The sequence below is a fragment of the Eublepharis macularius genome, chromosome 17, assembly GCF_028583425.1.
Source record: "Eublepharis macularius isolate TG4126 chromosome 17, MPM_Emac_v1.0, whole genome shotgun sequence".
NCBI classification, from domain to species: Eukaryota; Metazoa; Chordata; class Lepidosauria; order Squamata; family Eublepharidae; genus Eublepharis; species Eublepharis macularius.
The window spans coordinates 1,505,575-1,518,448 of NC_072806.1; the positions used below are offsets into that span (position 1 = coordinate 1,505,575).

Consider the following 12,874-nt stretch of genomic DNA (forward strand, 5'->3'; position numbering starts at 1 on the left):
AAATCCGGCTTAAAGGCGGCGGCGGCGGCGGCGGCGCAGGAGCGGCGATGGATTAGCGGCGGCGGCGGCGGCTGGGCGGGCGCAGATGGCGGCGGGCGAGCGGGGCGCGGAGGCGCGGGGGCTGCCCTGAAGGGGCGGAGAGCCCGAGCCACAGGCGCGCCTCTCGCTCGCTCGCTCGCTCCCGCGCCGCTCCGCTCCGGCCGCTTCTCCGAGCCGCTCCCCGGTGCCCGCTCCGATCCCGGCCGGCGCGGGCGATGGGCGCCGGCCAGGGGGGCTCGGCCGGCCCTGCTGTGCCGCTGGTCCGCTCGGGAGCCCGGCCGGGCGGCGCGGCGGGGCGCTTCTAAGCCCATGGAGGAGCCGCGCTGCGCGGGCCACCGCAGGAGCCACCATGAGCCGCCTGCTGCCCCTCTGCTTGCTGCTGAGCCACCTCCGGGACGCCGCGCGCGGTGAGTCGGACGGCCGGGGCCGGGTCTGGGTCCGGGGTGCAACGGGGCAGGGGGGGGGGGGGGTCGCGCCCTAAGCAGCCCTGCCCTGGCTTGGCTCCCCAGGCTGCCCGGGGTGGGACCCCAGCGGGGCGCCAAGACGGGGGGGGCAGGCGGGGGAATAGCTGTGCCCCCGGCTGGTGCCAATTTCGCCCTCTCGCCTGGCCCCGGGCTCTCTCCGCCCCAGCGCTGCCCGGCTGCCTTGGCCAGGGCACGGGAGGGGCAGGGGCGCCGGGGCTTTCTCCCCCTTCCTCTCCCCTGCCCTCGCCTTCGCAATCGCCCTCGTCACAAGCCAGAGGAACCCCCCCCCCCAGCCCCCAGTCAAGGCGCATCGTGGAGCCGGGCGGGGGATCGCGGCGCTTCGCAGCCCGGTCCGGCTCGGCGGGCGCCGATAGCAAGAGCGGGCGGACGGGGCGGGGGCTGCAAAAGCCAAGGGCTGGCGGGGGGGGGGGGGGTGATGGCTGGCCGGAGGGCGGAGGGCCGGGCTGCGGGGGCCAACCCGCCCGCCGCTCCGTTTCCAAAATGCATCTGCTCTGCTCCAGTTGGGCGCTCAGGACATGGAGGGGGGGGGGGTCCTTGGACTCTGCCGGCCAAAGACCCTGGTGGGCGCGGGGGGTGGGTGGGGGTTACGCAGGGGCAGGTGGCGGGGCGGGGGGGCTGGGGCGTGTTGTCAGCAGAACGGGAGCAAGAAAGTTTCTCTCCCCGGGTCAAAGAAGCGGTGGCTGCTGGTTTCCGAAGAGCCCGGCAAGAGTCGTGGCGGGCGCTCCGGTCGTGTCTCTCCGCCTGCAATATGGTGCTCGAGAACCAGTCCCGGGTTCGTAGCCCTCCCTTGCCCCTCCACAGACCTGCTTTGTGGGGGCGCTTCGCGGGAGTGGAGACCCCCTCCAGCCTGGACCCCCTCACAGCCCCTCCCCAGTTTTTGGGTCTCTCATCTGACCCTGCAGCTTTCCAAACGGGCCTTTGCTGGCCTTACCTGCCCCCCCCCCCCAGCACCCGCCCCCCCCCCCGCATTTATTTGTATCTGAGGTTTCTGGAAAGACCGTAAAATCCCTCCACGGCAGGGGCGGGGGGGAGAACAGACGGGCTGGGAGCAGTGGTGGACCCCCCCCCCTCGTTGGGGCGCGCTAAGAGGCTCGCTCCTTGCCGGGCCGGGGCGAAGGTGTCGAGGCTGGGCTGGAGAGGTTTCCCTGGCAGGATTTCCCGGGTTTCGGCGCAGGTCATCCCGCCGCCTCCGCTCTTTCCAGGCGGGTGCCACAACCTGCTCACTTTGGCCTAATTCTGGCTGAGGCCGGGGGGGGGGGGCTGGCTGAGAAGAAGTTGCTGTGGGGAGAGCTCGGGGCTCGCCGCGTCTTGGAAGAACCGGCCGGTTCCTTTGCTTCGCTGGTTCGGATGGGGGGAGGGGGCTTGTAACCTGAAGCACACGATGGAGATGCTGGTTGGGGGTGGGAGACCCCCAAGAGCTGAACTGCTGGCTCATAGCCGATGAAGAAACCGAGGTCGAGAGCGAACAGGGCGGTGCAAGCGAGAGGCAAGCTTGCGGGTCACACCAGCGTCTTGCTCCGCCTGGATTTTTTGGAGAGATGCTGCTTGCTTTGCCCATTCCCTGGGGAGGGAGGCGGAGCAGGCAGGGAATCGAGCGAGCCCCCCGGGAAAGCCTCCGCGAGGGATGCGCTGGGCTGGAGGGGCAGAGTTCGGGTCCACTGGCACCTTAGAGACCCGTAAGATCCCCAGGGCTGAGCTTTGGAGACTCAGAGCTCCCGGAGACCACCGGACTTCTGACTCCGGCCTGGTGGAGTCTGAGCCCGCCGAGGGTCCCGGGATCTTGCGGGCGGGCGGCCCCACCTCTGGCTTCCTTGGCCGGAGCTCAGCGCCGTGAGCGCCCCTTCGCTTCCTCTGCCCCGTCCAGGCAGCAGCAGCAGCAGAGGCGGAGGGAGGCGCCACTCTCTGCCCCGAGGAGCCTCCAGTCGAGAAAATTGAAAAGGGGAGGGGGCGACAAAAGGGGGGGTCGTGACGGAGGACGGGGCTGAGAGCGCAGGGGCTGTCGCTCGGCGAGGGCGCCGCAGTTTCCGCGCAAACGGCCGCGAGTTCGATCCTCGGGGACGAGCCGCCCAGTCCACCCGCCGGCCGCAGCATCCAGGGCTGACCCGGGGAGCCTGCGCCGCCCTTCCGTCGGGGGGGGGGCAGTCCCGCAGCTGGGCCGGGGCAGCTGGGACGCTCGAGCCGCGGCTGCCCCAGCTCGTGCAGCCGCCCAGCCGGTCACAGTCTGGGGTGGCCCGGGGCGGGGAAAGGCCCATGACCCCCGCGAGCTCTCCCCGCCCCAGGAGGCGAGCCCGGGCTGGCTGCATCGCGGGGCTGACTCGGCAGGAGGCCCTTTCCGGCATCAGAAAAGACTCGCCGGCCTCCCCGGAACGATCCAATCCGCACAAGGATGCTTCCCGCTCTTGGCTGTCACGCGGCCGGGAGTTCCGTCGGCTCCGCTCCCCTTCTGCAGAGACGCGCTTCCTCGGGCAGACGTGCGGCCTGAAGCCTCTCGAGGCCAGCCGAGCCCCCCGCCCTGGACCGCTGGAGCCGGGGAGGGGGTGGCCACCAGCGGCCCCGAGTTCGGCCCAGCAGCCGCGCCCTGGCGGCGGTGGGCGCGGAAGAGCCGGGGCGGCGGGTGCGCAGGCGGGCGGCGGGCGGGCGTCCTTGCAAGCCAGCCCGGGTCGGAAGGGCGCGGCGGAGCTTCTGCTGCGTCCCAGGCTCCGGCTCCGGCCCGGCTTGGCGTTCCCTCGTCCCCCGGCAGAGGACGCCTCCGCGCATCCCGGCCGCGGCTCGCTCGCTCGCTCGCCCGCGCGCCCAAGGCCCCCCTGCCCCGTGCCGGCAACGGGGCGCGGCGGCGGCGGCGGCGGCGGCGGGGGGGGGGGTGAACCGGCCCTCTTCGCGCAGGCTCACGTCCTCCCCCCGCATTGCACGCACCTGGGATCAGTGAGTGCGTAGGAATTGGTCAGAAATGCGTGTTGGCATGGGGCAGGGGTGGATTCGAGCTGGAACACACGAGGCTTTCTCTGCCTTGCTAAGCCCGGTAGCTTCTGCAGTTCGCTGGTGTAACCTAGCGGCCAGATAGTCCCTGGTTCGATTCTCGCCTCTGCCACGCCTGCCTCAGTTTTGCCCAGCTCCTGTTATATGGATTACTGCAGCAACATGCATTTAACAATCTGGGGAGAGAAATGCTAAGTATGTAGGGAACAGTGGCTAATCCCTTTCTTCCAAATTAGGTCCTGGGATTCAGATCTGAGGGGCAGCTGTACCCCTTGGTTAAAAGCCTGGCTCCAGACTCCCAGGAATGGCTGGGGTTAGTTACAGAAGAGCACTCTGCACTCACTCAGAGGCACTCTTCAATGGGACACACACACACCAGTCTTTAGTTAACCTTGCCACTGAAAACAGATTTGGAGTCCAAGCTCAGGTGCCAGCTTGGGGGGTCCACAGGGCCTCCTGAAAAGGGGGAGGAGAGCAAGTGGCCTGGTTAAGCAGCACACAAAGAACAGAGGCCTGGTTAATTGGGGCAAGCGGAGTGTTCGGAAAACTTAAGTCCGTGTGGGATACTCTGATGACAAATTGGAATGGAAATGGCTGTCGGAGCACAGCAACGTTGCGGGTGATGGGCAGCCACCCACAAACACCAGCAACCAATTCCCCTCCCCTCCAGATCCACACAATGGCACACCCCCCCCCCCACAAGGTTAGTGATCTTAGAGGTGCAGAATTCATTTGTGACAGCCACAGAGTTGTGATGGTGTGCGGAACGAGGGGAGGGGCCGTGGCTCAGCGGCCGGGCATCTGCTTGGCATGCAGGCGGCCCCAGGTTCAGTGCCCAGCATCTCCACTTAAGAAGGAGGAGGAGGAGCTGTGAAAGACCTCTGTGGGAGACCCTGGGGAGACGCTGCCTGCGGAGTTCAGTATAAGGCACCTTCACGTGTACCTATGTAACCCTGGTGTGTACCTTGCAAAGGATGAATGCTGACGAAAGGATAATTGTATCAGGAAGTCATGTGGCGTGGCCACCTGGTGCTACCCATCACCATTCCTCTGGGATGCAGAAGGTGGCACGATGGGGTGCCATCCGTTTTAGCTTCTGCTTCTCCTGGGCTTGGTTGGCGCTATCGCTTTAAGAATGTCTACCTGTATGGGAGATGTGAGCACCCTTGCTTCTGATCATGTGATATGTCAGTCAGCTGACCAAGGGGTATATAAAAATGCAGGCATTGGCGTGAGTTGGGCAGTTGGCCAGCCAAGCAGCTGAAGTGAGAACCTTTTTGGAAATATTCAGGTTTGGTGAAGGGCATCACCTGGGCTTAGTGAACCTGTTCTGTGTCTCCTGGGATTGGCTTCTGGGGCTGGCCTGATGCCCCTTTCTTTTCCTGCTGCCACTTTGGAGACTGTAAGTGTCGCTGTTGAACTTGGGACTTGGCTCCGGTCGCTGGCTTCTCGACACTTTGGGGGGTGGGGGGTGGGGGGGGGTTTATCGATGTTTCCTGGGCTGTTCTAATGAATGCTTTTGCAGTGGTAGGTTGTTTCCTTGGGCGTCAACTTGGCAGGAAACCCAGCTTGTAAACGTTGTGAAAAAATGAATAGATGGGCAACTGAAGAAGATAAATAGCCTGGGCTCAAGTTTTTGCTCTGAGATTCCCACCCACGTCTTTTGTTGGTCTATTTTGGATGCCCCTGTTGCCTTTAGGTGATCTCCACGGAGTGCTTGGGGGGATCTGCTGCTCCATGGGAAAAGCCGTGCCCTGCAAAGGTGGCCTTGAGTTCCCTCCCCAAAAACACCCTGTGGTGGATTCTCCCAGCTTTCCTTGGCTCTCTGCTTCTCACCCAGCGTGCTCTGTTAGCTGGAAGGAGGGGAGCCGTTCCTTTGAGAGCTGCCTGCTTGGGATTCCTGCTTGGATTGGAAGTCTGGTGTTTTCCTCCTTGCGAACTACCTCTGGGGGGGGGGGGGGTTCCTGTGTCTGGGGCAAAGCCCAAGTCCAGCAGGATGTGGGGGTCTCGAGTTTGTCTTGGAGCTCTTTGTAGGCTGTGGCCAACAAGAGGCAGAGAGGAAAACCCTCTCAAAGTCCAGCCATTGTTGAAGGACCTGAAAGTATGGGCTGGTGAGGGTAGAAAATGCCTGTTCACAAAGGGAGTGGAGAGGTTGGATATGAGCTGTTGTTGGTGTTAGCTTAGTTTGCTTAGAGTTTCCTTTTTGCATCAAGAATTTTTCCTTCCAGGCAGACTGAAGGCAGAGGTTCTGTATGAAGTTTGCAAATATACAGGGTGAGCAGCAGGGAACAAGCAATAAGCAGGCCTCTAACTGGCCATGGCTAGATTATTCAAGCAGCATCGAACCCCCCAGAAGAAACTATAGGCAGCCCTTCCAGGTTGGGAAATTCCTGGAGATTTGAGGGGGGGGGCGAAGTTTGGGGAGGGCGGGATTTGGAGAGGGGAGGAACCTGAAAGGATCTCAGCAAGGTGTAGTGCCATACCGTGCACCCTCTAAAGCTGCCATTTTTTTCTGGAGGAACTGATGTCTGTAGTCTGGAAATCAGTTGTCATTCTAGAAGATGTCCAGCCCTCACCAGGAGGTTGGCAACTCTAACTGCAGACTGTTTCACAGGTGAGATGTATAGCCAACCGATCTCTTTGTTGCAATTTATCCTGCTCTTCCTCCAATGAACGCAAAGCCACATATCTGGTTCTGCCCTCATTTTGCCCTCACAACACTGCTGAGAGGTAGGTTAGGCTGAGAGAGAGTGCGTGGCCCAACGTCATCCAGTGAGCTTCACAGCTGCCTTGCCATTCAGCCCTGGGTCTCTCGTGTCCTTGTCCACGGCTTGTACCACGGGCCCAACTGCCACATTTTCCCTCTCCAGCCCCACTTTGGAGTTGCAAAAGCAACCGAAGCCGCACCATTAGATCATCTCTTTCCGGAGGAGTCCGGCCGCTGCCTCTTTCCCAGGACGGCCTCCCGTCCTTCTTTGCTCTGGTTTTTAATTCTTCTTTGCAAATCCAGCCATGCGAGAGGGATTCACGGTGGCAGGTGGGATAGCAGAGCTCAGTGTGTGTCTCCGTTCCCTTGCAGGAACCGATTGTGCCTGGCCATGTGTGTGTGTGTCTCTCTCTCTGCCCCCAAAGTGCCTGTATAGCCCCAGGCCCCTTGAAGAAGCAGCGGCAGCAAGAGGGGGCCCAGCAGGACCTGTCGAGCGGGACTCACTTTGCAGTTGCTTTTCCCAAAAGTGACCGGGGGAGGGGGAAGGATGCTCTGAGCAGGCAAAGGGAGCTTTGTTTTTCTTTCCTGCCCTTCTGTGTGTTTCAGGGGAGGAATTGGCAGGCTGTGGGCTTTCCATTGCAGCGTTTAAGCTCGAGCCCTTTCTTGCTTTCCTTTTGTTCATGCTGCTGGATTTTGCTAAAGCTGTCGTTGAGGGATTCTTCCTCTCTCGTGCCAGGATTTCACTCCATCTCTCTTGCATTCCACTCCTCCTTAATTCCAGCTTAACCAGGAAAATATCAAAATTAATTCTACAAATGGAGCCTGAGCTGTTTGCTGCAAAGTCCACCTTCTTCACTTCATGTGTGTTTCCCCCCCCCCCCGCCTGTGCCCACCTGTGCTTAAATACAACACTGCAAAAAAGCAACACTGAGATTCTTATTTGTGTAGCATTTTCCCAACGTGCAGGAACGCTTTGACACAACACTGCACAAGGACAGCTCTTGGAAGCAGTTGTTGGTGCCCTGCCCTCAAGGTGCCCTGCAGAGAGCTTGAGGGTGGGCTAATGTGAAGTCCTTTGTCCAGTTGTTGTTTCTGGATCTCAAAAGAGGGTGCCTGGAGCATCCCTTGGAGCATCTTCCCATTTCGGAAAGGTTAACGAATTTGGGGCTTAAAAAAAGGAATTAATGGGGACATGATAACATGATGGCACAGGGTGGAGGAAGAGGAGAGAGAGATTTTTCTGCCTCTCTCATAATAGTAGTTGATGGGCAACAGGTACAGGACTGACAAAAAGACATACTTTTTTCCTCAACAAGTAATTAAACTGTGGATTTCCGGCCGTGGTGCCTGCAAAATCTCCAGGAATTTCCCGGCCTGGACCTGGCAACCCTTGGTACAGCCCCTCTTCAGACTGCGGTGAATCCATTTTGTCATGTTCCCCTCTGTCAAATAAAAAATCTGCAAGTGGAAAGCCGGCAAAGTGAGCCAACTTAGAGGCAGAACATTTCTTCTTGGTGTGCTTGTTTTCTGCTTGCAAGCAGAAGGTATTTCCTTTTGTGCAAAGGACGGTTCCGTGCAGCAGGCCAGTCCACTGCTGTCAGAGTGGATACAGTCCATTCCACTCCTGGGCATCCAGCCACAGTCCTGCCCCTTTCTCCTGCCAGTGTGAGCCAGGCCTTAGTTGGGAAGGGCTGGGCACTCTGCACGTGATCTGAGGCACACTGACCATTTCACTTGTCTCAGAGTTTGCATTCGGATTAGACTCCTGTGAACCACAGCTGAGATCAAGTCCCAAACATGGCAGTCGTAGCAGCTGCCTCGGAAAATGCCAGGGCAATGTGTTGGCACCTTTTGGTGCCAGCACCCCAGTTTGCAGGAGGGAGGACCCGCCTCTGGGTTCTCTCCCTTCTTCCTCTTCTCTTGGCTCATAAATCACTGCAAGCACCCGACAGGCAGCCAAAGCACGGCCAGGTTGTCACTGATCCATCTGGGCATTGGTACTGAGCCAAAATCTCTGTCTTTGCCCTTCCTGTCTCTCAGAAGTTTTTATTATATTGATGGGCTCCTGGGTTTATGATGATCATTTTTCAGGCTAATGCTTGGGCCACTTACTTACCTTTCACCACCTCCCCAAGTGTTGTCAGCCTCCCTACAATAAACCCTCAATTGTAGGGTGTTTTTTCAGCAGCTGGAGGAACATCGGGCCTTTTCATCAGAAGTATGTGTGTGTGGGGGGGGGCAGTCAACCCCAAAGGGCCAAACTAAGTCATGGAGGAGGGCACTGTCGGTGATAATAGTCTGGGAGGCTAAATAGAACTTCCATGTTAGGAGGCAGTATGCCTCTACTCTTTGCTGGGGATGATGATAGTGGCGGCGGCGGCGGCAGGGGTGGGGGGTCATATTGTTGTATGGACTTCCTAGGGGTGTCTGATTGGTCAGTGCAGGGGACAGGGTGCTGGAGTGCCTGGCTGGATCTTTGCTCTGGATCTTCAAGGCTGCCCCTGCGTTGCTCAGCAGCTGATTTCTCTCACCTGCCCCTTCTAAACTAGGAAAGCCAGCTGTTGCCCATGGGAGCGTCTGCATGGGCTTAGTTGCAGATGGGTAACCACGTTGGTTTGCAGTAGAAAACTAAGATTTGGGTCCAGGAGCTGCTGGACTCAGATCTTACTCTTCCGGCCCTGGGCTGGCACTTTGGAGCTCCAGGCGTATTGGGAAGCCAAGGGGAAATGGGCAGCAATCCCACCAGAGTAAGACGTCCGGGGGCACTTTGATGGTGGAGCTGGAAGAACCAAAGACCAGTCGTGGGCTGAAGGCCAGTTCCCTTTATATGGTCTTCTGAACTGGAGTCTTTCACCGTGTTGATGAGCTTTAGGCTAGTGACGTGCAACTGTTTCCCTGCTCGGGCTGCCATTTGATCAGGGATGGTGAGCAGTGTCGTCCTCAAGTGTTCAAAGAACACTGACTTTTTGGAGCGTTTGGAATTGTTCTAAATAGGGTTGCAAATGATTTGTACATGTGCGTTGCTTTCTGGCACCTGACTCTCTCCTTCCCCCTGTCCACCAAACACAAGTCAAAGGAAAAAAATCCTTTACAAGGAAGAGACAATTTACTTTATTGTCTTAATGCTGGTGAGCGGGGAGCAAGAGTTGCATGACTTCTCTCCCTCTCTCTCTCTCTCTCTCTCTCTCTCTCTCTCTCTCTCTCTCTCTCTCTCTCTCTCACACACACACACACACACACACACACACACACACACACACACTTCAAAGACATTCAGTTTGCCTGCCTATCTCCTGAAGCTGAGCATGTTGTGTGTATCACGTATGTCTCAAGGAGACACCCAGTTGTGGTGTAGGCATTAGCATGTTAGACCGAGGGTGTGTGATTTGGGAGACCCAGGTTGGAATCCCTGCTCGGCTATGGAAGCTCGCTGGGTGCTCTTGGGCCAATCACACACCCTCGGCCTAGCCTACCTCCCAGGGTTGTTTTGGTAAGGATAAAATGCAGAAGGGGAGAGCTCTGTAAGCCACTTCAGGGCCCCATGGGGAGAAAGGTGGTATATAAATGAAGCAAATAAAATAAATAGGTAGTTTCAGGTGGGTGGCTGACAAAGAGAGCTTTGACTCTCGAAAGCTCATACCCTGGATATCTAGTTGGTCTGTAAGGTGCTACTGGACCCAAATCTTGCTAAAATAAATAAAAACCATTCTAATGTGGATTGCAGATATACATACATACATACATACATGTATATGTATGTACATATGTGTGTGTACATACATATACACACATATACATATACACATGTACATATACATATATGTACATACATATACATATGTACATACATATACATACATGTGTATGTATGTATGTATGTATGTATATGTATTCTGCCCTCCCCACATCAGCAGGCTCAGGGCGGATTACAACTAAAATTTAAAATTACATTTCACAATTTATACGATTTAAAGACATAAAACATTTAAATACCATAGTTAGAACACACGCACACACACACACACACACACACAGAGAGAGAGAGAGAGAGAGAGAGAGCGGCACAATGATCTAGCCGACCACCTTTTGAGCCATCTCCAGAGCATTTTGGCAGGGAACTATGTGATAGGTGGAGGGTGTCGCTAGTAGGGAGGGCATGTGTTGTACTCCCCTGGCTAGGGGGCACCGCCTCGCATCAACCATATGCCTGGCGGATCAGCTCCGTCTTACAGGCCTGGCGGAAAGATAACAAATCCCGCCAGGCCCTGGTCTCATTGGGCAGAGCGTCCCACCAGGAAGAGCACTCCTGCTCTTCTACCTGGAAACTAGTTTATTCCACCGTGTTTGGATCATACACCAACATGTGAAATCCCCCCTGTGCAGGTGCAAAAGCAACTCTTAAAACAGCAGGTGACTTTAAATGAAGCAGGGCCCACCCAGGATGCCTCTGGGGATACGAGTTCCAAGGCAGGCAGTCAGTTGTGTGCAAGTGCCAGCTGCGGCCGCCCAGCCAGGTGCCTTTCTGCATGACCCCACCTGCACCAATGCAAAACCACAAAAGAAGCTCCTTTTAATTTGTGGGCTGGTCCATTGCCTTGGGGCTTGGATTCGAGGAGAGTGGTCGCCGCAAGCTAGGCCAGCTTGTGGTTGGCACATCTTCTCGATGAATAATTGAGTCTCCAAGCCAGTTAGCGCTTTGGGAGGCGGAGTGTTTAGAGCACCCTGGTGGCTCCTGACAACCCTTTTGAGTCTGATCTAGGATGACTGGCCCACAGTCTGACGGCCAGCCTTGCTGTGCTGCTGCTGAATATGGAGCCCAGCCATGGCACGGGAGCTGCGTGCCGGTGGCTTGGTGAATGGAGCGGAGGGGGAGATCCATCCCCAAAGGGCGTGTCGTTTAGAGATGCTGTGCTGGGAACCGCCAACGCTGAGCCTCTCTTCCAGTTGCGTCTGCAAAATCCGCCTTGGCTCGAAGCAGCCCAGCCTCCCAGGGCCATTGCCTTTGCCGTGGGGCCAGGCGAAATGGAGGCTTTACTTTCCAGCTTCAGCCCAAGCATCCCTCGTCTAACGTTAAAGATGTTTAACAGATGTCCACAACCTCAGTCCTCGAGGCACTGGCATGTATCCGAACTTCATTCCCACAGACGGGTTGGCTTCTGGCCAGCCAGAGATGCTTTCAGCCTCAGGGTGACCCACGGAGAAGGCAGGCGCCAGCTGGAGAAGGCGCCGCCCCACCATCCCCCTGCAGCAACGTTGCGGTGCTTGACTTTTGTGTGTCTGTGAAACTGGCCTGCGTGGAAATCAAGGGGGATGAGGGGCCTCCGCTGGAGCGGCGCCGTCGCTGGCTGTGGGTCTCTGCCTTGCCGAGATGCCAATTAAGAGGCCCTGAAATATGCAGCGGCATCTTCCAAAGCAAAATATTTCATTGTGGGAAGGAGGATGAATGGACTTGTCTGGGGCTGGGTGAGGCGTTTGGGGTCTTGGTTGAAAGCTCTTTCCTCTTTCGGCAGTTGACGGGTGGCCTTGGCTTCCACCCACCTGAACGGAGGCAGTAAAGCCCCTCTGCCTCCAGCGTTATTGGGGCTGGCATTGACTGACTATGCGAGGTCAAGTAAGATCACAACCGAGAGTGAGTGAGTGATAATCTAGAATTCTGAAGCATTTAAGGGCCACAGTAGGGGGGGATCCTGTGAGATCTGGCAATGGGATCTCCTTGGTATGTGGGGCGTTTTGGTAAGAGGGAGCCCCAGGAAAGGGTCTAATCCGGCTCCGGGCCATGCGCTGTTTGCATAGGTCTCTAGAAATGGGACTTGGTTTGATTTGTGTTGGTGGGCAGCTTGCCAATGGACCGGATTCTGGGGCAGCACCAACAGTGCCCTTAAATGCTGCTGGAGATCTCGAAGTGACCTGGGATCCTGAGTGGCCGTCTCAAGCAATGCGCGATCTGCCATGCTGGCATCTCTGGCTGCCCTCATTTGAAACAAATCTTGCTGGCATGCGTCTTCTCTGGAGCCTGGTTGGTGGCCATCCAAGCTCGGTATTGCCCATTCGGATTGGGAGCGGCTTTCCAAGATCTTAAGGACATTCCCAGAAATTTCTACCGGAGATGCTGGGGGCTGACTGCAGGGCCCCCTGCATTCGGAGGAAGTGTTCTGCCATGCAGCTTTGCTCTGCTGCCCCTCCACTGCTTGGGGGTCGGTTAAGGAGTTGGCTTCAAAGTCCTCCTTAGGGCCTGAACCGCTGCCCCCCGTCTCTTGCTCTGGTGGGTGGGGTTCTGCAAGGCCTTCCGATGCGTAGGTCCCAAGACCCAGAGAGAGAGAGAGCCTCCTAATCATCTTTAGGCTGAGTAGAGCTTTCTTGCCGCATCAGACCGAGGGTCCCTCTTTGCCTGCCTCTTGGCTCCAGCAGTGGCCAAGCCGGAGGCCCCTGGGAGTTTGTCAACAGGGCCAGAGGGCAACCACCTTCTCCACCTGCTTGTCTCCCGGAACGATACTGCCTCTGAACATGGAGGTTCCATTGAGCTCTGCTGTCACTTCAGCTTTTCCAGCCCTCTGGCTGTGACTGCAGCTGCTCAAAGACCCAAGCCACTGACTGAAGTCTCTGTTTCCTTAGACACACAATCTTCTTTCTTCCTTGTAAGAACAGTCACAGTGAGTTTCCATTAACA

The 12,874-nt window shown here is 57.5% G+C and overlaps 1 protein-coding gene across 1 annotated transcript in view; it reads left to right on the forward strand.

Moving 5' to 3' along the window:
• Nucleotides 1–214: 214 nt before the first annotated feature.
• The window catches only part of IGSF21 (immunoglobin superfamily member 21), a 174,228-nt gene continuing 161,568 nt past the window's right edge, over nucleotides 215–12,874 (forward strand). The window contains exon 1 of the mRNA XM_055001645.1: nucleotides 215–446. Coding sequence (XP_054857620.1) covers nucleotides 389–446 — 58 coding nt within the window. The 5' untranslated portion in view covers nucleotides 215–388. The remainder of the gene's footprint in view (nucleotides 447–12,874) is intronic.